This window comes from Anabas testudineus, chromosome 12, assembly GCF_900324465.2.
Source record: "Anabas testudineus chromosome 12, fAnaTes1.2, whole genome shotgun sequence".
Taxonomy (NCBI): Eukaryota; Metazoa; Chordata; class Actinopteri; order Anabantiformes; family Anabantidae; genus Anabas; species Anabas testudineus.
Window position 1 is genome coordinate 13,021,779 of NC_046621.1, and position 24,288 is coordinate 13,046,066.

Below are 24,288 nucleotides of genomic sequence, written 5' to 3' on the forward strand. Positions count from 1 at the left end.
GGATGACTGGGGTCTGAGAACAAATAAAGAAGTATTGGGTTTCAACACTAACTCTGCAGAAGATATCACGACTCACAGAAGTCCTGTAAAATCAATTGAAATGTTCCTTCTTCTTCCCTAGACAGCAGTTTGGTCTTCATAGCTTTTGGGTGGAAGAGAAGCATGAGTATGAATGTTTCCTAAAGGGCTGAGGCACTGTATGCTACACCATCAATCATCATTTAGCTGTGAAACTACTAACACCCAGTGAAAGTACAATTTGATCAGGACAAGTCTGTTTGGTGCACACATATACAATATTCAGCCGGAAGTGTCGACCTGACAGTAATCAAAACAGAGAAATGGGAGGGAGTGTGAGAGCATGGGGGGTTTCAGCACTGGGTAACTTGTCTTGCTATCAGTAGCAGTGACCTTGTCTCAGTTTATGCTAATTGAATGGGGGGCCTCATTTCCTCCCAAGGGGCCCATGGAAGGACGAGGCCTCATTCTTAATAAGGGAAACACTAACGAACAAAAAACATTTAGCTGCACTGCCTCAGTCAGAGGTGAAAGGTTGCCGAGATTCCAGCATTCATGATTGGAAGATTCAAAGAAAAGAAAGGAGGGTGACAGTTGAACTGAACTAAATAGTGCTATGTGCCAGACACTTCCTCACTACATTGCATAAGACCATATAGTATAAATATACACAAATACAGTATTACAAATTAACAGCATATTTTGGAGGGAGAATAAAGTTCACATGAAAGGAAAATGACTTACTTAGAATAACAAAACCATGCTGTGGAAGCACTTTAGAGGCAAAATTTATGAAACAGTTTGAGAGGAAAATTACTTGAGATTTCACTGCCTTGATGCAAAGGTTCTAGCGGTAAAGTAAAATCTGGGTCCGATTACTCTGATGGTAAAACAGAGTATGGCTTACATCATGATGTACCATATGGGACATATTCTATGAAGAGTAAATCTATCAAAACTACAGGACAGGTTTCAAGTGTTTTATTGGGATGCCTTTTGCACAATGGAAAACAGTAACGTGTGTGTATTGGTAGGATAAAAGTTATCCTTCACCATAGAGTTTAAGCCCCTACTAGCTGCCATGCAGATGTTATATCGTACTAGCTCAATACATATGACCCCAACCCTCCACAACTTGCACCAATTTGGAAGATGACACACAAATCTTGTGTTTTGTTGATCCGAACCCAGTCAATGTGCAGATTGAAAAAAGATTTAAGGTTATTTTGGGTAAAATAACCCTGCCCTAAACAATTAAATGTAAAGCATTTTAGGAGTGCATAAAGACAAAAGTGCTGACGCTGATCAAAACATAGGGACCACAATCTGAGACTTTTATGGCACGGAAGTGATAAAACTCCAAATTGATCCCATCTGCTGGAAAACCTGATTCTTTTTCAGCTCTCTGTGGAGCGTGGATGGATTTCATTGCTCTCTTTTTATGCTCCCTACCAGAAGGCAGACATTTTTGTTGGCTGTTCTTCTGGGAGCGATGATGATCAGCAGTGGGTTAGCAGGTTCGCTCCTAGAGAGGTTAATAAGATACTAACAATGGATCTTTAACTGCACCAAGAGAGATGATTTCAGTCAAGTCACTCCAGTCATAGTCAGTTTGTTTGAAAGAATACAGCTATAGCTTTAGTACCTACATCTTATATTTGATTTGTGTATGTGTGTGAAGGGAGAGAGGTCCCATCTATCAACCAGATCAAGCTGTCACTTGACCCTACATGATAACCATCATTAACTGTCTCTAATAGTCTTCCACAGCATTAAACTGGCAAATCAAGCCGAAGGCTCTGCTGACCTCATTTGTCCTCTTCTGCGTGACAGTACTGTTTCCAAATGTCTTTGGGCTACTTCACGTGCTGTGGTGCCCCCACACTGGTAAGCTGTGTGGGAAGTCATGAGCCCTTCTGCATCACTGGTTCCTTTTGCTGCCAAACCATGACTACATACTGAGTTTTCAGTTGGTGTGGACACTGAGATCAAGGGAGGAATGATGACCAAAACAGTCTGAACAGTGTGTGTTACAATAATCTTCCTGAAGATACAGCCCTGTTCCACGTTTACATAAGATACACACACACAAACACACCAAAAAAAACAAAGATATACTGACCAGAGCACAGAGCAGGTCAACAGCCTCCAGCACTAGTTCCTGGTGTCCAATTCTGGCCACACCGAGCTCCTCCAGGTCTTGATGTGTGATCTTTAATAGCTGTTCACCGCTGATCTTTTCCCGCTCAAAGTTGCTTACATACTGCTGAAGGCTGTCATCCAAACCTGGACACAAGATGAAGAGGGAAATTAGATGGACTATACGGATATTAAACAAACAGACTAGACAGATATTAAAGATATTAAACATTAAAGATACAGTCTGCTACTATAAAAAGGTTGAGTTCAACTGTCATTTGTGAGAGCTCTTTATCGCACTGCAAAACAAAACATTTGTGCTTATTTAAGCTAAATTACTGTACTAGTTAGTTTTATAAGCGTGTGTCATAACAGTTTGTGTGTGTGGGTACACGGCAGATAAGGAACAGGTGGGACTACTATATTTGCTAACTAAACACAGCACCAACAGTGTAACGGTTGGGACCTCTAAGTCTGTTAGGCTGGTTAAACAATGGGCTATATTTGTGTGTGTGTGTGTGGATGTGGGTGTGGGTGTTTCAATGAACTGCCATTGTCAGGCACGTCACCTTGCTTCTATTTGGAGCACCAACAGCAAATGAGTTGTGTTACCAACTGCTCTGGGGGATCACAAGACTAGTCTATGTGCTGTAATGCACTGCAGCAGGCTCTCATGCTACTGTAGAATTAGCTATAAACAGTGCATTGACATAAACAAACTCTCAACACTCCCTCCCTATGCATGCAATGTGTCCCTCAGTGAAGTAGTGTTGAGACAACAGAGTGAAGAACGAGCCTTTTGGAGGGGGTGTGTGTGTTTTTGTGCGTGTGAGCTGTGGGTATGGAAGTAAATGCCATCTTTCTCCCCATCAAAGGGTGTACAGAGAGGGGGCAGCTGCAGCTACATGGCCCTGCGCCCTGCTTCTCTCAAAGACCTGTCAGCTGCAAGACACACTCACTCCAACCATACCACACATACGCTACCACAAATAATGTTCTTCGATATGAGAGTAACTTAATAGCAGATGAGTGCATCTACTGTAAGTTGTGAGTACAGTTCAAATAAATAATACCTTAAAATATGTTTAGCATTGCTTTCAATGTACTTGCAAATATTTAAAGTTAAACAGAAATATTTTCTATTCAAGGTTAGCTTATATACTTCAACATGCTTTTATTTCTGGGAAGCAGCTGCAGGCATACCGAATATACATATACAAGTTTTACAGCTAACTTGGAGTACTGCCTCTTTATTTGGCAAGAGACTCCTTTCAAAGCCATTAAAATTCCATTATGACATCAAAGTTCACATTTGATGGCATTTTCAAGCCTTGACAAAATATATATGAGAGCTCAAGTCATCGGTGCAGAATTAGAGGAAAAATCCATCACAACTTGTTAACCATTAGCACCACACAAGTCAGGTCCAGTTAGGCTCATGACATTTTTCTCATTCCTTGGCATGCTAAATCATAGGCAAGACTTCAGAGAACCTTAAGCTTAACTGGCCAGCAGTCTGGACAAGAATCCAGTTCGAAATGAGAGGGAGCGCTGGCCTGAGCCCACACCGACATGAACACAAGCCAAATACAAACACTAGTCCAGTCACTTAATGCGATTAGATGAAAACAAAGACTCTGAATCCGAAGGGGTTGAAGTTTCTCCTTCCTGCTGAGTTAAAAAGGCATTTCCTGTGGAATGGTGCCACCGTCCTCACCAACCAGACAAGGAAAGGGCACAAGAAAAACTTGTGGTTCAGTTTACAATAAAACATGCTAAGGCTTACACTGTCTTTTAGCTCACTTGTTCTTAAACTACACAGATTGACACGGGGAAACAGTCTGGAAAGAAATGATGGGAGGATTTTATTTGCACTTGCTAATTCATGAATGAAGGCTTTTTTATTTTATTCATTCATTGGCAGGTGTTTTCTGTCCACATATCCTATCCCCAATCCTAGAAGTCATAGGGAGAAATTTAGATGAGAGGGGTGCCACAGAGAAAACGCATTACTCTCCTACCTAACATAGAAACGCAATCTCCCTCTCTGAACTTAACCATCGACACCTTTCATATAAAAAGGGGGTGCCCTTATAGAGGTGCTTATAAAACATTTACTGGGAGATCAATGGCTGCTGGGTTGTGTATGTATGTGAGACTATCAATTTTCATTAAGAGTAGAGAAACCAGTAAAGGAGATAGAGTGGCACATCTTTGTGAATTGAGTGGGGGGGTGGGGCAGGAGGGAGTGCTGTGTGAATGGCTTTCAAAGGCCTTCGCAGATCAAACGCTTTGGAGGAGTTTTATGGCCTCTGTGAACCACTTGGCAAATGTCCTCAAACCAAAGCAAGTGGGCGTAACTGTGTAGCAGAAGTACAGACCCACAGCACCAATGTCAACTGCAATCACATAGCCAATAAGCTGGAAAAACTTTCTATCTGGTATCAAAATGACTGAACAAAGTCAAACTGGAAACCAATAAGCTGCACAATCATCTAAACATAGTGTACCGATTTGTCAGAAACATTTACTACTTTGACAGAAAAACACACACGTCTAAGTACTTTCTTACATGGGGGTTAAAAAATCAAGTCAATGATCAATAAAAATGCCGGTGGGACTGGCAAATGTCAGTGTGTGTGTCCAAGTATGGCACCTGTTGTTCACTGTGGGGTCTTTCTTACCACCCACAAATGAACATACAAGCAAACACGCGTTATATGTACAACAGGTTACCAATACAACTGCTTCAGTTGCACTGGTGATAGCTCAAGAGCTATAGTGTTTGTTTGATGCAAACCCTATTAAAGAAAAGCAAACAGGTTTGATTTATCACACTGGTCTAATGCACTGTCCTCTGTAAAATGTAGATCAGTGTTAATCAGCATCAACAATACATTTACTGCAGCTTTTGCTACCTAACCCTTCTTTCTCAGGGGTCTAATTACAGTAGAAAGAGTGAACAAACTCCCTCCTCTTCAACTCTCCCATATTTCAACCTCTCCCTGTGCTCCCAGTGGGAGCACAAGCCACCCTGCAACATACACATAAACAGGGACACACACAAACATGAACCAATGTCCCCACCGGGGTGGCCAGTGGGAAAGCTACTGGGTGTAGAATAGCAAAGGCACTGTAACTCTGCTTTCTTTATTGGTCTGCTCAGCCTCTCAACCTGTGGGGAACAGTCAGGAATTTGAGTCATTGTTCTCCGCTGAGCAGCACCATTGTGGGAATTCACAGCTCTCTGGCACAATGGTCTCTGGCCGGGCCAGGCTGATCTGTAATTAGAAAGAATGAAAAAGCTCCTCTCGGCAACTGCTAAGCTATCCACTAATGCATGACTTCACAAGACGACAACAAAGACTGTACACACACTGGGTAGCCCTTTCCAATGGGAACTGTCGATAAGGGTTGCACAATTGTCCTCTACATCTTTGCAATGAGCATGTTATGTTGCTGTGGACAATATAGGACCTTACGGCTTTCTGTGAGAGCCTTAATTCTGAAAGTCACATTTTGCTCCAAATGTTTCTAACTAATGGTTGTTTTTAATCAGGTGTCCCTTTACTGACACTAACGCTGACGCTAAACACCTGCAATGTTGTATGTGCCAACATACTGACATTTGTTTCTTAAATTGTTCTGCAAGTCCTGAAACTTCATTGAGAAATGGTTTGGATACTGAGAAAGAATAAAGATCAGATTATTTTATTGTTGATTTTTTGCAGCGCTGAAACATTTCAGTTAGGTTATCCCCAGGACAGCTTTCAACTTAACTGGCTCTGACCCTGAGCGACCCATGTTTTAATCTTATCGTTGCTTCCTCCAGCTAACATAGAGTGTCTCACTTCATGTGACCTAATCTTAAACACAGACAAGTACAAAATGGCAGTGACAAGTCCAGAGAGGACTCCCTAAGTGAGAAAAAGCAGCTGAGGCTAGTCTCCGTCCAGCGGCAGACAAAAGCAGCTCTGTCTCTTACACTGTGATGGATGATGACTGATGAGGGAAAAGGGGGTCAAAGACTGCAGGGCTGTCATGGTTAAAGCACATCACCAAGTATGGGTGCCAGGCCCTGGGCTCAGTTAATCCTCTGTTCTAGCAGCACGAAAAACCCTAGTCACATTGGTGGTACCCCATCAGATTTTGAAATGTGAGGTTTGGGGGGTGGGCGGTTTGGTTAATATTGACTAGAGCGAGGTTAGAGGTGATGTCTGGAGGCGATGCAAGTCAGAGCACAGGAGGTTATGAGAGGCATTTTGGCTTCTGTATGACAAGCAGATCACAAGCAGAGGATAGAGAAAAAACAAGATATGGACTGCAAGAAGAGATAAAGAAGACAGTTGCAGGCACATTAGAAGTGCCTCTGCAAACCCGCAGCAACAAAAGCAATTGTTGCTTAAGCTAAGGGCGTGGAAAAAAAAAAACTGGTTGTCTAGGTCACTCAGTTTGCACCTCAAACATCATGTAGGTCATCATTCTTGTCAGACTGTCCTCACATACCAACAGTGTTGCCTGTCATCTCTAACAACTGTGCATTATAGGTTCACTATCATTTTTGTGTAGATATCAGTAGCATGTGCAGGTACAATTAAGCGCAACTGGTAGTTGAGTGTTGGTCAGTGGCAGGGGGCAATCTCTGGCCAACATAAACACCCATCACTCTCCAGCCAGTCGGCTGCCTGGTCACACTGCAGTTCGTTACCAGTAGCATAAACATCAGCTAAAGAAAGCAACAAATACGTCAAAAATTTCTCGAACTCCCCTTCCTCTTTCTCTGAGTCCTGTTCCTGCATCCCCACCCACCACAATCTTTTAATTGTCCTGGTCCCTCCAATGTTCCGCCTGTTTATGAGAATCCCAAGATAGCCACATTCTTTGTGTCTTCAACATGCACAATACAGCAATAGCTGTCAATCTGAGGAACTGGGAATGGTCTTGTTTTTTAATCAAAATACAAGTTAAATCAGAAACAAGGACACTCAGCGTGACAGTTGCTACTGAAGATGGGATGTTGCATTAGGCAGCGCTGTTTGTGTGTCAACAGGATATCTGAGACACTCACTTTGCTACAACCTATACATAATTTTCCTATGACAAAACTAGAATTAAAGAGTCCCTCAAAGACACAGAGATCAAGAAAAAACAGGGAAATGAAATGCAGTAACAGAAAAAAAGGAAAGGACCACTTTTAGGAGGGGACATCCCTTATCAAACCTAAACCCAAATTCACAGGCAGTCACAAACACACACACACACACACACACAAAAAAACTAAATTTGTTGGTTTCATCCATCTCATGTATGGTGTATGATCAGGGTGGCCCTGCATACTGATTACAGAGCAATTTACCAGCACCATAATAGCTGCCTATGGAAACCACAATAAGGATGAGCAAGGTTTAGGGGAGGAAATGAGCTCCACTCATTTAGTTTACCAATGGGAATAGTGTGCTAGCTGGTCTACTACCATTGCGTGTGGGAATACTGCATTATACTTAGCATTCATTGTGCCATTATGTTGCATGGCAGAGCTTTGTTGGACTTTTATAAAACAGATATGACAGACAGAAACAAGCCTTTAATTAAACTAAATACAGCTTGACTTTAGTGGGTGGTATATTGGAGTATAGTATAGTATAGTATAGTATAGTATAGTATAGTATAGTAGGCCTATAGTATAGCTATTTAATATGGATTCCCATGAGCATCTTTGCATAACGCTCTGCTAATTGTTATAAATCTTGCAGAGGGGAAATCCTTCATCAAATCTTGGTAAAAATCCCAGCTGCAGTAGTAGAAAGAGACTCCACCTTGTAATACAGATGATTTACTTGATCAAAAACAACAACATCCTATCAATCACTCTCGTCCAAAATACATCTACACACATGTCTGAGCTTGTTTTCGGCTATGGAGTTAGAATGTGTGACCACAATTCAATGTATAGGGGCTTCTGACATTACTAACGAAGTTTAAGAGCATCATTTATCTGCCTAATCAAATACACATCCCTCACAAAAAGACACGTACACTCTATTCACACCACATATCAACAAGTCAACTTTCCCAGAGCATTTTCAATTAATCATCTATTGACAGGAAGCAGTGAATGCAACAAACAGTTGAATGAATCATGCAATATAGGACATCACTCCGCACCCTGCTGGCTGTGGGCAGCTCATCCTATTCTAACTGCTATAAGAGGTTTGGGTGGAGGAGTGCAAGTCACCTTCAATATGGAAGACAGAGTGCAGAGAGACAGCGTGTCACCTACAGGCCAGGACATGTCACCTATGACGCAGGCACACAGACGCACTACATGTGGTTAATTTTTATTGACTTTCTGGCTTCCTGTAAATGATGACTGTAATGTCAACTGGATACGGTGCCATAACACAAACAGAAATGAATGGCAGGTGAATGAATTTACCCAGGTGTCTACACTCATAGGAACAATAGAGGATCAACGGAATGTCCTATGATTGTTTTTTCAGTTCTAGAAAGAGGAGCCACCACTCCCTGCTTAAACAAATTCATAACCCCCGGTTTGCCTTAATGGCTTTTGTTCAACCAATTGAATTTAGATCAAGGAAACAACAGCGCTTTGTTTGAAACTAGCTGCCGTTTTCAGCCTTGAATCGAGAGATTCCTGAGATATGGCATGTGACTAATAGGTTATATGAAAGGTAAGTGTGGTAACTGTTGTAGAGAATAAGCAACAAATGGATGTTATTCTTGAAAATAGAAACATATGATGGGGAAGTCCAGACAGACAGTAAATAAACAGATCCCCCGCATTGGAGACGAATGCATGACTTCATTGCACCCATGGACGTTGCTGAGGACTCCTTAGGTCTTTTTTATATTTAAACAGAAACTTGGCACATGTATTCAGCTTTATGAACTTTAAGTAATAGTTTTATATGCATGTTTGTGTGCTGTGAGAAAAAACACAGACAGTACATGGTTTCCCTTTAATATAAATCCATCCATTCATGGCACATTATGTGGGCCTGAGGGGGTTCATCAGTGCATCATCACCATCAATTCTGTGAAACAACAACCTGGATGATTACAGCTGCTGTTTCTATCAGCACCCTCTAATATAACCAATCAACAACAGAGTTGACCTACAGACCAAAGACACATCACAGCAGGGAAAACACGAACAAAGGCATGTGGATCAACAAACAACAGTCTGTGTGGAGTCTTGATTAGATTACAACATGTTCCTGTGCAATTATAAACACAACTGACTGCAAAATTTAAGTCAGTAGAAAACACACAGTTATACAGTGGCAAAAGTATGTAATATGGTTTTCACCAGTCTACAGTTTGGCAATCTACAAATGGAGACACTTTGGGACTGTGGCTATTCTACCAAGAAGTTGGCGGCCAGTTAAAATGACCCCAAGAGCACAACAAACACTCATCAATGAGGTAAAAAAGCAACCCAGAGTGACAGCCAGAGATTTGAGGGCATCATTTGAACTAGCTAACATCTGTGTTCATTAGTCTACAGTAGGTAAAACATTGAAGAAGCAGGGTGTCTATGGCATGACACCACGGAGGAAGCGGCTGCTTACTAAAAAGAACATTACTGGGGGTTATTAATTCCAAGAGTTCATACATACTTTTTCCATCCGAGGTTTTTATGGTTGTTCTTAATCTAGACATAAAAGATCATAATTTTTGTGTGATTATTCTCTCCACATTATATTTGTTAGTACTCTTGACTTAGATGAAGATCAGATCACATTTTATGACAAATTAATGCAGAAAACCATTACATTTTTTTTGCCACTGTATGCCCAACAAGAACATAAATTTTGAATTGTGTGAGTAGCTAGTCAGGCATTCACTCGGTCTCCGTGACGGACTGTGGAAATATGAACTAGTCTAGGCATGTTCTGAACAAGCTCTGATCTGGCATCCACCCAAGTACCCAGCTAAAGCCAAAAGTGGGTAGCAGTTCATAAAACTACAGATCACTTCATAATCTTCATAATGACATTACACTCCATTGCAGTGTAAGCTGGTGGAAAGATGAAAGAGCTTTGTTTATGTTTGGTCAGCGAGGGAGACCATCAACTCAACTGGGTTCAGCATTTTAAATCCGTTAAAAGCAACTGGTGTCCCCCGCACGCAACACCAGACATGTGTGACCTGTTTTGACCACTCATTCGCAGAGTTGCTGGTTTGGCCTGGTAGAAGGAAAATAACAGCAGTTCACTGCATTCCTCTCATGTTCTGTGGTTATTTGAGCATGAATGCATTAGCAGTGCTTTGAGAGCAATACCAACACAGCCATTCACTTTTTTCCACCTCTCTTCACCAGCTGCCCAGCACAGATCTGGTGCAGTAGCAATTAGAGACTTTATAATCAAAAGAGAGAGCCTTTGACCACAATCCTAACACATAAACTAGTGAGGGAGGTCATACACGTGCACTTGACATCTCTACATGAGCGGTCTGTCAGCATGTGACCCATTATTTGCACTTGCACCCGCTGTGCCACCTCAGGTTGGAGCCTTTATTCCCATGGCTTAAGCACGGCACTTCACAGGCCAATGCTCTTAGGGCAGAGAGGAGCCAAAGAGCTTGCAGGTCATGCTAAGCTGAGATCATCTGGGGGATTTGCAATGCACATGCTAGATTTGAATAAAAAGCAAACTGGTCCAGCCCAGGTTGGCAGGGATACAAGGTGACACTTGGCCTTCTCTTCTGGCACTGACAGAAGAACCGTTGGATATAGACGCAAATGGAAACTGATAGAAATCACAACCCCTATAAAGTGCTGTACACAGAAAGGATCATTAGTGTGTACTGTCCACTCATAACATCAAAGCTAGCCCATGACTTAGAAGTTCAAATGGATAGCAACTTTTAACCATGATATGAAAACTCTAATACTGATTAAAACATGACTGGCTCTTGTTTTGCTTTGTAACTCTGTGACTAGATCAACAGTGGCATTAACTATTGATAATTTTTCGACAAGTCCCCATATGTTGGAGCTCCTGAGGCTAAGGCTGGGACACCAGGCTGTGTGAGAAACAGGCCATGGAGGGGCCGTCAGGAACAAAACTACAGCCATTCCATTCAGTCATGTCTCCCAAGGGGGAATCATCTTACAACTCTTCCCACTTCTCACAAGACTATTTTCCGTGTCAAAGTAGCAGAGTTATCAATGGGTTGAGTTTAAAAGCTGAGTGGCTCAATGACTGGAAACTGGTAAAAGGCAAAGACAGGAGTTTCAACCTTCATAGAAGAATGTCTTTTGGGTGAATAAATTATTTATTAATAATAATATTAGTGGCATACTTATGACCCCCTTGGGGAAACTGTTCTGGAAACACAGCACACAGATAATGACTCCAAACATGGTCAGATCTTCTTCTGCCTTGTTACTTCCTTTTGTACACAAAGTCACTAGAGACACCATACAGGTGAATTCTGTTCTGAAAGCCTTCGTTAGGGTTAACTTAACACCTTTTCTCACTTATGTATACAGACAGCATACAGTACAAGTTGCTAAAATGGATAAATGGTCATGTGGAAAGTATCCAAACATAGACTTCCACTTGTCTGATAGAACCAGTGCTAAAGCAGAGGCAGTGGAAGTCTTAATAAGGGTGAGGTGTCTGCACAATGTCTGTTCACACACCAGTTTAGGAGGTCTGGGCTTTAGCCAGATAAGGATCATGTGCCATCAGTGCCCACACGTTGCTATCTCTACAGATAAAGCTGCTCAATGTACCCATCGGTGAAACCATTAACTATGTGCAGACTGAGACACAATCCTGTTATTTTTGTCCAAGCACACACTTGCTCAAAGACAAAAGCACATTCAGCACATGTTTGTCACCTCTCTGACAAGCTAAGTACGTTCTTGGCACCTTGATGCTACTTAAAAGGCATGATACAGCCATGCGCACACACACACACACGCAAACACACACACACACACCCTTGCTGCTACTCTTCCACATTAAATAAACCCACTTGTTGACATAGGATAAAGAACACATGTTCAACTTGGATTTGCCCATTCATACCAGACAGCTGGTTATGGGGACTGTTCACACACATCTGCAACTGTAGCTCCTTGCACATCACCAGTAAGCTAAAAGAGGCATGACTGTTTGCTATTAAAATGGGTAGCGGATAGATGTGGGCCACTACATCAGCATGACTTTAATCATTACTTCATTCTTAAAATAAACCAATCACTAACATTCACATGCCTAATCCATTTCCAGACACAGCGCTGTGAAATTTGATTAGCCAGTGTTTAAGTATAGAATTGTTGGAGGACATCCAGTGTGTACTGAACTGCAAAGTCTGGACTTGTTAAAGAACTGGATCAAAGCCTCTCCGCCAGACAGTAGTTGTGCAGGTTTGCATGTCTGGGATGCCTTGTTAAAACTTGGCAGTCTCACAACCAACAACTACAAGGTGGACAAGTGAGGAGGGAAAGTGTGTTTGGTAAAAGAGAAACTATTTAGCTGAGGTGGAACTAAACAAACTGTGCAGTGCCAGACACTGTCAGCTGAAGACCATGTGGATTCAAGACTATCTTTGGAAAAGGACTTGCAGCATATGACCTAAACTTTTGACTTGGACATGTGTATGTGGGTCACCTAATTAACATCACTGGATGCAACTCTTCAGATCCAACCCAAAAGTTGCACTTAACTGAATTGCAAATGTAATTCATTTCCTCAGAACATGTTGTGTCATTCCATCAATACTGTCATTAAGAAAGTGCTTATTTCCTGCAGGGCAAGTAGTCCCTCACATGACATATGGCATACCAATCACACGACACCACAGCTCCAGCTGGACGATAAGAGCTTGTGGTGAAGGAAAAGTGCTTCAGGGCATCTCCAGTGCCCAAACAAAAAAAACAACAGTGTTTAAATTGGAAGAATCAAAAACCCTTTCACTCGCAATAAACATCTACCAACCACCACCTTATCTCCTTGAACAATGCAAGTGATTAACAAGTGCCTCAATACACAAAACAGTTCCTGTCCTACTGAGGAAACCAACCTGAGGCAAAGGAGAGCAAATGACCACATACAGTGCTGCTTTAGGAGTTTAATTTCACTTGCTTCACTGAGGTGCAACTATTCTGGAAACACCCATAGTGCATAGGTTCACAGGTTAGTGACATGGCCGTGACCCTGTTTTATACAAGGGGTTTTCTTCAGTTTAATGATGCTTGTCCTTAGTATGAAAAGAATTATACAAGTTCCTCTTCAGTTAAACAACATGTGGTTATGTTGTGGATGTGTACCGTACAGCGGTCTCTGGGGACAACTTTAGGTCTCGTCTTTTTCATGTATACTGTTTCTGGCCCTGTCTCAGCCTAACACTTGTCTGTCTTGTCCCTGACACGTGTTAAACATACCTTTGGAGCCACAGCTGACATTTTAAAGGACGACTTCAGAGATTTTCATCTTGTCTCCTGTGGTTCTAGTTTGTGCAGCACTTGTCTATAAACAATGTTAAACACCCCCCTTATTCCCTTATAATACACTGTCACTATCAGATGATTCAGAACCATTAAGAGATACTCCAGATGTAAAACTCATCCAGGTAAGGTTACCCGAATTTAAAAATGGACACTATGAGCAATGCTAATTGTATGTTAAATAACATTGTTATGTAAGTATGTATGTTAATGTCTATAATCAGTCATTCACAGAAATTTTACTCAGGTGGCTTGAAGCCAGACCAATCATTGATCTGTGGTGATCTGCGGTAAGCAATGGCGTCAAGAAGCAGCACTGTATTTTGAATTTTTGTTCAGGGCTGTGTTTGTTTTGTGGCTCCGACTTCTTAAAGGCAAAGAATCCAAATGCCTGCAAAGTAATTGTAGTGTACATCCATAGACGACGCCTCTAACCCAAGCAAATTACTGTTCGGCCTTCAAAGACCACATTAAGGAAAGTTACATTTCAGGGATGACTTTGCAAGACTGCATCATCCACTTTGTTAAATCACCAGTGTAAGACAACACTGCACAGGACAAGCTGGAATTTCCCCACTCTTGCACGTGAATGGTCAAAAGTAGGTTAACCCCATGTTCAGCATCTCATGGTTCTGCATCAGGCTTGTGTGTAAAAGGGATATATACGAAATATTCCCATGAATGGGCAGCTGTCACTTCAGTTGGTTCACTTCTCCCGTGTTTGTATGCAAGAGAAAATCCAGTGGTTAATACCTGCTGAGACAACTGCTGAGTCTGATTTTCAGGAAGCTGTCAGCAATGGGGCCTGTGTGGACAACTAATCCTCCATTCATGCACTCCCTGGTCAGGCTCTTTTCACTGGACACACAGAAACCTACCCCTGAACAATCCCCCTTTAGCTCCCAACTATAGATTAGCACTGACAGTCATCCCTTAATCAGCACTTAATGTGCTACTACACTGTTATACCTCCAAATAATCACAAAGGCGCAAAGCATCCAAAAGTTAAGGTCAAAATAGTTTTGAAAAGTCTTTGACAACCAGCTCCATCCTACGAGGGGCCACCTTAAGAGCCCATCACTCCTTTACCACTGTATCATAGACACACACTTCACTGTTTATGTGTTTGAAAGGAAAGCACCTGATTATTTCCACGCATACTTTTCATAGCATTCACTGTCCCTCACTTGACATACCTATGATGTTCCTGCTCAATGAGTAATGGTGTTATTGCCGCAGCAGGGATTCCTGCCTGTGTCTGTGTGGTTTTTATCTGGTCTGATCTTTAAAGAAATGACTGATGGAATACAAATACCTTTGACTTCCTCAGAGAGAGAAAGTTTAACACTGATTTTACAGCCGGTGCCAACACAAAAACGAGTGGTGGTGGTTTCACATCAGTGTGATTTAACTGAAAATAACTACTAATTGGGCTGTTGACTGTCTTTACTAGTTCAGTCAGACAGTAAAACTGGTTTCAGATTGGAGAGCCTGGGGCAAATATCTGTCAGTGGACGTCTGGTTTTAGGTTTTAGCCCTTTTCTTCTCACATACAGTGTAAAAACACACAAAGTAAACTAGTGCATTTGAGCCAGATCATTTCTGCAGTTAAACTTAGCTCTGTTATTGTTGTTGTTTACACCTGATGAGTCGCCTGGTGCAAAAAGCAACAGGTTAGTGTGAAGCAAGTGTTGCGATAACCACATAACTAGTGGCATTAAGTAAAAGGAGACCACAACAGTGTGAAGGTGCTCCACTTGTTAGCATCTTTAAACGGCAGCAGTGGAGAGTGCAGCGCATTGTTCGCCGCCTCGCTGGAGGTATGTTGTCAGGCAGGAGCAGTTTCTACGAAACTCAGTGGATGATAAGTGAGACACCAACACGTACGAACAGAAGTACTGCGAGTGTCAACGCCACTGTTTCTGTCTAAAGAAAAACTAAACAAGTAAGACTTACGTTACCTTTCATCCAGTCGACAACTTGCTTTGGCGTCCACTTCGTTATCGGTTCCATAGTTTCTTCCACACGATATAAGAGGTGTAAAAACAACAACAACAACAACAACAACAACAACACGGCCGAATTTCGGCCAGCACTGATCTACAATTTAAAACCCAAAAGCTGGCCACATTGTCGTAAGGAGCTCGGTGCAGTCCGCCTGTGTGTGCTCACTCCCTGAACTGGTCTACACAGTCCTGACTGGAGGCTGAGCTGAAATCCCCCACAGCTCCTCACCGCCCGGGCCGGCTCGCTGCTGCCTTCAGGTCCCACCGACAGTGCTGGGAAACATCATCATTTCCCCGCAAAACAACATTAGCTTTATGTTGATAGCTTTATGTAACTTTACTTTTGTTTTCATTAGTTATACACATTTGTAATTATTTAAATCATGTTAAACTGTGCTCATAGGAACTATTGTAAGCCGCGAAACCAGTTTAACAAACAACAAGAGCCCTGTGTTATTTACCATTTCTAGATATTGAAATTAGCGTTTACGAGCAGCACTCGAATGCAGCGCGGGCTGTAGGTAGTTCCCGGTGCGTTCACCGCCCTCGTTTGAAACTGGAGGCTGCACACTTTGGATTTAGTGTCTCCTGAAAAAACAAAACGAGCTGTGTGGGAAAACACTGATTAGGATTATACTGCCACTCTGTCAACATCATTTTAATAGTGTGTCACCGTTAAAAAGTGCACATTAAACATCTAATTTGCCAGCCAACTGGTACAGTGCTGAAGTTATTAGGGGATATAAGAAATTATTAGGTTATTAGGTCAAACTATAGCTGCAAGACTGTTTCCACTGAGCTCAATGTGACTCACTGCTGCTCTCTGTTGGTTAGTGCTTTTTTAGACAGTTTCTCGCCCCTTCTGACAATAATGCTTCACACATCGAATACAGCCTCATTAAGAACGTAACATGCCAAATCCAGAGACTATAAGGTGCCTGATCTGGTCCATACAGTGCACAATCAATTCACAGCAGGCTTCCTGGCTGACCAGGATATTCCCAGACACTGCAGCCAGTTAGACTTTCCATTGTTGTGTTTAAATGTCAAAGAACCCCTTTTAAACTTTCCTCAGGGTAAAAAGATGCAATAGACAATAATGGAAAGTTTGTACAAATGACCAAACACAATCTTATTTCCTTCCTGGTGGCTAAAACAGTGATGTATTAAAGGGCTATCCATTGAAATAAACCCATTTGTTTCTCTTGAAAAACTTAACATTTATTTACTGTAAGCTAATTCAACATTTTGAAGGCACTATGAATACATTTGAGCTATATTCCATAACTAATGCAGGCATTGTTAAACTTTTTTTTTTTTTTTTACCACTATGGATTAAACTTGCAATTCAAGATTTAACATTTAAAGAAACACACCTTTCACGGGAGAGTCCCAGCCCTTCCCATCACTCCAATTCTGTACAGCTGGAACCTATTGTGTACCCTGCACTGTAATCAGCTGCAGATTAAAGCTTAGCCGTTATTAAACTTGGGCATGCATCAATTTGCTCTCAGGCAAAAAAAAAAAAAAAAAAAAAAGCAGTGGAAGCGAGAGTTCTGTTCAACTGTTCTGCTTCTCCTGCTTTCCTTGTTTGAACACGCTTGTTTACCTGCTGATTGATCGGACCCGAGACATATTTTCAATAAGACTCCTTTCTTTAGATTAAAGTTAATTAAACTCATCTTCTTAATAACTAGAATTAGATGAACATCACCAAAGGGTAATTTTGGTGATGCCTAAAAGCCAGGTTCCCTGAAGAAACACTAAATATATGCATTGTACAAATCAGGCAAACATGCTTTTTAAAGTGCCATACTAAAATTTATAACTGCTTTTTAAAGTTCAAAGTCAAAGAAAACACCTAAACACATGCATTTGTCAAAGTTTTAACATATTGGAGTCTTAGCTGATTGATAAATACATGGCCTTTGAAGCAGTTACCCTTTCAGTATCCTTGCAGATAACTACATGTTGGTGCACAGTGTTGCCAGACATTGTAAACATTACTAGCTGCACAAGTGGGGGAGTCAGAGCCATGTTCAGTTCTCATGGGAGGGGGCTGGATTGAAGGGGATTTGGGCGGTGTGGAATTCAGGGGAGGTTCTCCGTGATAGGATTAAATGAATCAAGGGAATTGTTGTGAAGGTGAGGCAGAGAATGGAGGGAGTGTTTAGTCTGCTTGCGGAAGAGAGGATCCAAGACTGCTGAGACGTGAAACAAAAACTTATTTATGCATGGCTGCCAAAATAATAACATTAAAACAAACCCTGCACCAACATCATTCGATTCTGAATCAACATTTATTTTGAAATTGCAAAATACAGGAAGTCCAGTTTTAACACTGTAAATCACTCAGGTACCTACACTACAATCAGCTAATAACATCTAATGTATCAACAAAGGCAGGCACGTTAATCATGAGCACAAACAAGATATACTGTTAAGGACAAAAACAATGTTGTGCTCGCAAAAATAAAAATAAACACACTTCATGCCACTGACAAGTTTGTTCTCCAAACATTGAACAGATTTACTGCAGGAGAGTGATGTCACATAGTGTATGACAGCTAAAGCACACAATGTGAACTGTGTCATGTGTCTCACTGCCATATACACCCATTTGGTTTTGTAGCATATTGTAAGCTATGTATTTGTCATAACCTTAAACTTGTTTTCTTCAGAAGCGAGACACTGGCGAAAGATGTTAAGACGCCTCACAGTGTAAATGAGGAGCTCAGGCTGACATAAAGAAAGCAGTGTAATAAAAACCACACAGAAGATCCTGTGTGCGATCTTGTTGCTGGGGATTTGAAGCCTGAGGGGAAGATGAAGCCACAGAGTCTTAAAGTCTCCATGTTTAAAGCATGAAAGGACGAGGACAAAAAAATAATTTAATGTAAAACTAAATATTAAATCCTAGAAATAGATTTATTCTTTGTGTTAAAACTGCATTAAATGTGTTTCAGTTAATGCAGTGGATTCTTACAGTCTACTCATAAAAAAACAGAGTTGCTGAACGGCTTGCTGGGAATTTTATGGAGCATTCTGCGTGTTTGAAGGGATTGCAGGTCTGGCGTTGAGGTACTCCAGAACAAAGATCTGAATGATCTTGTTGAGGTTCTGAATGGTGGCACGATCCAGGTTCTGCTCGTTGTCATCAAACGTGTGCCAAACGGACGGGAAGGGGGAGGGTATAAGGTGGAGGACACGCACACCTGACAGAGAGACACAAGACGGATGTCAACTTACATGTTTAGCACAATACATGTCATCATTTATTTGCAGTAACAGTGTTAGTTGATGTGAATACCTCTTTCTAGGAAGGGTATGTGATCATCTTGCACGCGGCCAATAGGCCGATCGGGCCAGAAATATTCCACACTGTTAGGGTGATCCACGAGCTGGTTCATGGAGTGCAGGCGTTTTTCTGAGCATATATGAAGCAGAAGAGGCTCAGTTCAAAGAAAAAACAGACGCGCATTAAGTCTGAATAGTTTGAGTCAAGAGGTAGCTTCTTTTGTACTGAGTTGTGAGTAGTTTAATAGTAGAGATAGAGATAGTAGACATTTAACTTTTTTATATGGTATTCCTTAAGTACAAGAATCAGTACTTCAATCTAACATATTCACTAAACTAGAACAGTCCATTGCCATCTCCAGCTATTTTGTTATTAAGCATAACTAGTGTATTGACTATGTTGATCAAAGTGATTCGTAGATGATTTATCAATGCTTGTGCCACAACTTCACCAAAGTGAAAAGACCGACGTATAGTTTCTACAATAACAGTAAAACTGGATCAATCACCAATGTTCTGCAGTCTGGTGAGCCAGTGCACCGTGCTGGGGAACTGGCTGCCGAAGCGAGGGCTCTGTGCTCCGATGAGGTCCAACAACACAAACAGATCCTAGGAGGGAAGAGGGCGTGGAGGAGGAAACGGTGATAGTGAGCTCTCACTACAAACTCTCTTTGAACATCCTTAAGATAAGTCCCTGAGAAAAAGCTTTTTTTTTTATATAACAATCACACCTCAGAGTCTCTGCTATGAGGTGTGTTTGTTATGTTAAGTTCAGTGACAGTGACATGACTTCATGTGTTCCAGTGTGCAACGCGCTCGCATCTCTGCAATACACTCCAAGCACACCCTTCTGCATGTACACATGCACGCACACCACCATTATCTTCTTTATCCTTATCTGTGGATAAACAGATGCACTATGTTGCTGCAGCTACAGAAATATCTACTGTTTTGTGTCACATCTTTGATAAATAATTATAATTTGAGATTTCATCAAAATGCAGTATTTCAAACACACATCTTTTGCTAAGGTGTCTGTGTGCAGAGAGCAGGGCTGAACAGATTGTACTGAAAGTGTAAACTAAGTGTCCTTAAGTGACCATGTCAGTCTCAGGACACATAAGCAGGATGAGCAGAAAAGATATAGATATAGTGTACTATGCTGTGAAGCTGGTTGGTGTCTGTTGCTCCAGCGGGGTGTGGGGTGCTCTCCATCTTCTGGGCCAGGTGGCGAGAGCCGTACAGGGAGTCCGTGGAGGTCCACTGGAAAAGAGCCTCCTCTCCATCAAAGAAGATTAACTGCAGTGTCAAGTCGGGACTAGAACTCTGCAAGGGAGGTCCAACAAACAATATTGTACAGTAATATACTGCTTCAGTTTTTCTGTAGAGTTTTTGTGCCCCCTAGTGGCTATGAGATTACATTGACACCAAACAGCCTAAACTATCAATACATTTACATGAAGCTATTTCTGAGCCACGGCTATCCCTACGTTTAAAGGCTTATATATTAAATATTTTGTTACATGCCAAATAAATTGCACATGTTATCCACATCCAAATACTTTATGCGATTTATCAGTTGTGATATTGATTACAAGTCCACCCTTCATTGCAGCAAACGTATTTGTATTCATTGTGACTCCTAAGCCTGCGGTGACCTTTGTGATGGACAGCTGAGTCTGATAAACATGCCCCCTGGCTGATCTCTCCCGGTCACAGGCTGTGTCACTGTCCACCCAACAGACAGCAGCCTGAGCTCAACCGTGAAACAGGAAAAGGGCAGACGAGCAAGCTACAAGAATACTAAGTGTATTCCGTTTGCATGAGTTGTGTGTGCAACAATTAAGATGTGGTAATCTGTGTCAGTATGGTAGCAAAAACTTCCAGAAGATCGGAACAAAGACCAACACACTGTTAGATTTGGCCTTTTTATGAGACTTTCTGAACTACAGAAAAACCAAGCCTTTCTCTTTAAAATGTAAAATATAATACTTAAGCACTGATTATAGGGTTTTGTTAGTATTGCTCCCTTTAGACTGTAGTTTTGCATGTTTCAGGGCTGTAAAGACAATTTAGAGTACTATTTGCTTAGTTCTAGGAAAAGGTTGTGTCTGCCAGCTGTTTCCCTAGAGCTCACAGCCCTCTCTTTTTTTGTTGTTGCATGACACTCCTGTGATTCATGGCCACAGCGCAGTGCCACAATAACAAATACTTGTGCTGGTTGGTGTTTAACGCACACTGTAGGGATTTAGCCATCTGCACATTTATTAGTATAACTTACTGCAGGTTGAAGTAACACAATTACCTTTTGAGCCTTCAGTATTTCATCCAGGGCTCGTGCCAGCTCCAGTAACATGGCACAGGGAACAGCAGAGTCAGTGGCACCTTGGAACTCCCTCCCGTGCCACTGTGGTGGATAGTACTTGGAGTCATAGTGACAGGCCAGAACCAGGCGACGCTTGGCTGAGGGGTTGAGGGTGGCAATTAGGTTGGTGAAGGGGAGGTAGCCATAGGGTGTTTGTGACATAAACTTATCCTCTGTGACCTCCCAGCCTGCTCCGAGGGACGTGAGGGTTGTTTTGATATGCTGTGCTCACAAGCACACACACACACACACACACACACACACACACACACACAAAGGAATTTGCATTAGTCTGCGCCTCTCTTTAACACCACCTTGGTAAGTAGCTGACCCATGTGACCCAGCTAACCCAGTGAAGCCCATGTTTCATAGGCATCATTGGGGAATTTACACATTTTCTGTGCAAGTGTTTATTTAAAGAAGTCCATCAATGATATGTTACCCTGCAAATGATAAACTCACCTCCTGCACAGCCTGGTTGCCTGCAGAGCCTGGGTACCTGGTAACCAGCAGTGGTCTCAGGTCCCTCTGCCACATCTGCTCGATCTTGGTGTGAGACAGGGCAGCGTCGATCTCACTTTGTGTTAGTGTGCCAGCTCTGTGTCGCAGCTGAATGGAACCAGAGGAAGGAAACAGGAGAATGCAAAATGGATTATTACATTGATATTTACGTAAAAAATAAAAGCTGCTCCAGAATAATCGCATTGATAAAGGCGATCAGCTCGTTGTGTTCTAATGTTGCAATCAGAGGATATTACGAGGCAGTGTTTCCTCAACTTTTAAGCTGTGTCAGTGACATCATCCTATGATGCATGTAATTTGAGCAACAACGTTGATGACACATAGAAAACAGAACCACTGATGATAGTGTGTCACAACATTTGCATCCATTGTCTGATATTACAGGAAAGCACTCGTTAAGTCTGCCAACAGGAATTCTTTTTTTTGAGCAGGTGTAATATCATCTGCATAACAAGAACCAATCAGAGCTGTGTGAATAGACACTGATTGAACGGCTTCAAGTACACACAAAGAGCATTTTAATAAATCAGGGGTCTACTGAATAGAGGAGCAGCAGCGTGAAGGGCTCTTGTTAACATGCTATCACTCGCTCTTGCTCCAACAAACATGACTGTAAAAAATACAATCAGATCCGAATTTCATGCTGTGGCGCGGTTAAAAAAACATATCGATCCCATTTGGTCTCAAAGTTCACCTGCAGAGAACTGCGGTTGTCCTGGCAACAAACCGAACAGGAAAGGAGAACAGAGAGCAGGAGAGGTGGAGCTGGTGGAGAATATCAGAGCACCGTCAGAGCCTGCACCTTTCTTATAGACGACTGTCACTTCAATATGATGTGCCCAGGACAAACCTTAATGGGAAGGTCACGGCAGTCAGAGGCATATTGGGGTAATCAATATGCCTCTACTGATTACTGATTGTGTAAAACCAACAGTGCAAACAGTCAGACGCACAGGTAACCAATTTAAAGCAATTAAACAGATACAAAAAAGATAATAGTCATATTGGATTTGTTGTTGGCTACTGATGTTTGGCAGTTTTGATTAACAAATGACTAAAATCATAAAGACTGATTAAGCAACTGCTTGTTTCAACACTGCTTGGAATGAATAATGTCAGGATACGTCACTGTGGACATTTATTCCTCTTCCTTGTTCTCAGACAACACGGGAGGGGACATTTATAAAGTTTGTTTATTGGATCTTTTGCACTTACTAGACGTGTTTTCAGTATGAAGTCGACTGGTGACTCATGTGTCAGTCACGTAATTACAGAGGGGCATATGTGCGGCGCAAAAGATGTAATTATGTGGTCATACGGACAGAATATAGTACTCCAAAGAGCTGGGATTCACCGAACTCTGAGAGGGTTAAAAGGGGGGTCCGCTTAAGGTCTATAAATACCAAGACTTGCAATTGGAGGATCAATGATGATGACTGCGCTGCCATAGCAACTAGGCAAAGAGGAGAGGAGAAGAAGAACATAGATGAAGAGCATGAATGGCCAGGCATACCTTGGTAAACCTCAGGAGCATTACACAACAGCGCCAAGAAATAACGCAGAGAAGTGTGGCAATATCATAAATATCTACAGACTGAAAAGTAGTATACTAAGTGCTGAGAATCTCCATGGCACAATGAAACACACACACACACACACACACATTAAAACTTAAATATTTCTCCAACAAAATCACAGAAAGATTAAAGTGCTGAGGCATTTAACAAAACACTGGGAGTTATTTATTACTTAGAATAAACGTTTAGTTACATGACAAATAAAAGCAAAACACAGTTTTGTGTCACTTTTGGAGAGGATTTTCTAAACGAGGTATCTGAATGTATAACTGTGCCTGGCCCCCTGCTCTCTGTGTGTTACATGATGTTTACCTGTCGGTGGATTTACCTTTTCCTGAGTCCAGGGGATTCCACCGCAGTTGAGGATAAATGTCGCCCAGATGGTGACGGTGTAAAACAAGCGCACGATGTTGAAGCTGGGACTGCGCTCAGCCATCGTTGTTGTCGCTCCTGTCCACATTCTTGTCTCTCCTCTGTGAAAGCTTACAGATCATGTGAAAAGCAGCAGGGAGGGAGGGCCGGAGGCTGCTGTGTGTGTGTGTGTGTGTGTGTGTGTGTGTGTGTGTGCGCGCCTCGTGGAATTATAGGGGTGACATGTGATCCATATAGTCACATAGTCATTTGACGATTTATTATTTTAAACCGGAACATGAACACCTCCATTCTAAAAACAAACAAACAAACAAAAAAGTAGAGAAAGGTTTATTCTTATCGTCAAAAGGGTTCTTGAAATGGAGTGCATAATATAAATATCTACCAGATGCTTGTATACGATTTTTCATGGAGCTTTTAACCACTCAATGTTATAAAAAATAAAATCCTACACATTATTTCCACATAATCATCATTTAAATCCTAATATTTTTTCAGCGCTGCCTA

At 41.8% G+C, this 24,288-nt stretch overlaps 2 protein-coding genes across 2 annotated transcripts in view; both read right to left on the bottom strand.

Annotated features, from left to right (window-relative positions):
• The window catches only part of LOC113158321 (connector enhancer of kinase suppressor of ras 3-like), a 42,395-nt gene extending 26,538 nt beyond the window's left edge, over nt 1-15,857 (bottom strand). The window contains exons 1-2 of the mRNA XM_026354140.1: nt 15,604-15,857; nt 2,141-2,304 (exon numbers count right to left, since the gene is read on the bottom strand). Coding sequence (XP_026209925.1) covers nt 2,141-2,304; nt 15,604-15,655 — 216 coding nt within the window. The 5' untranslated portion in view covers nt 15,656-15,857. The remainder of the gene's footprint in view (nt 1-2,140; nt 2,305-15,603) is intronic.
• A 2,072-nt stretch (nt 15,858-17,929) lies between these two features.
• On the bottom strand, nt 17,930-23,910 carry LOC113159929 (glutaminyl-peptide cyclotransferase). Its single transcript, XM_026356936.1, has 7 exons — nt 23,738-23,910; nt 21,773-21,919; nt 21,251-21,532; nt 20,104-20,271; nt 19,455-19,554; nt 18,959-19,075; nt 17,930-18,863 (listed from the first exon to the last, which is right to left on the bottom strand). Exons 1-7 carry the CDS (start codon nt 23,867-23,869, stop codon nt 18,682-18,684), a joined length of 1,128 nt encoding a protein of 375 aa, XP_026212721.1. The 5' UTR covers nt 23,870-23,910; the 3' UTR covers nt 17,930-18,681.
• Nucleotides 23,911-24,288: the final 378 nt, after the last annotated feature.

Excerpts from the sequence above, each read along its gene's own strand:
- LOC113159929 (XM_026356936.1), bottom strand. The coding sequence starts at position 23,869 with ATGTGGACAGGAGCGACAACAACGATGGCTGAGCGCAGTCCCAGCTTC. Across the intron at positions 21,920-23,737 it reads TCCCCTGGACTCAGGAAAAG|CTGCGACACAGAGCTGGCAC; the intron begins GTAAATCCACCG and ends GGTTCCATTCAG. Across the intron at positions 18,864-18,958 it reads CATACCCTTCCTAGAAAGAG|GTGTGCGTGTCCTCCACCTT; the intron begins GTATTCACATCA and ends TCTCTCTGTCAG.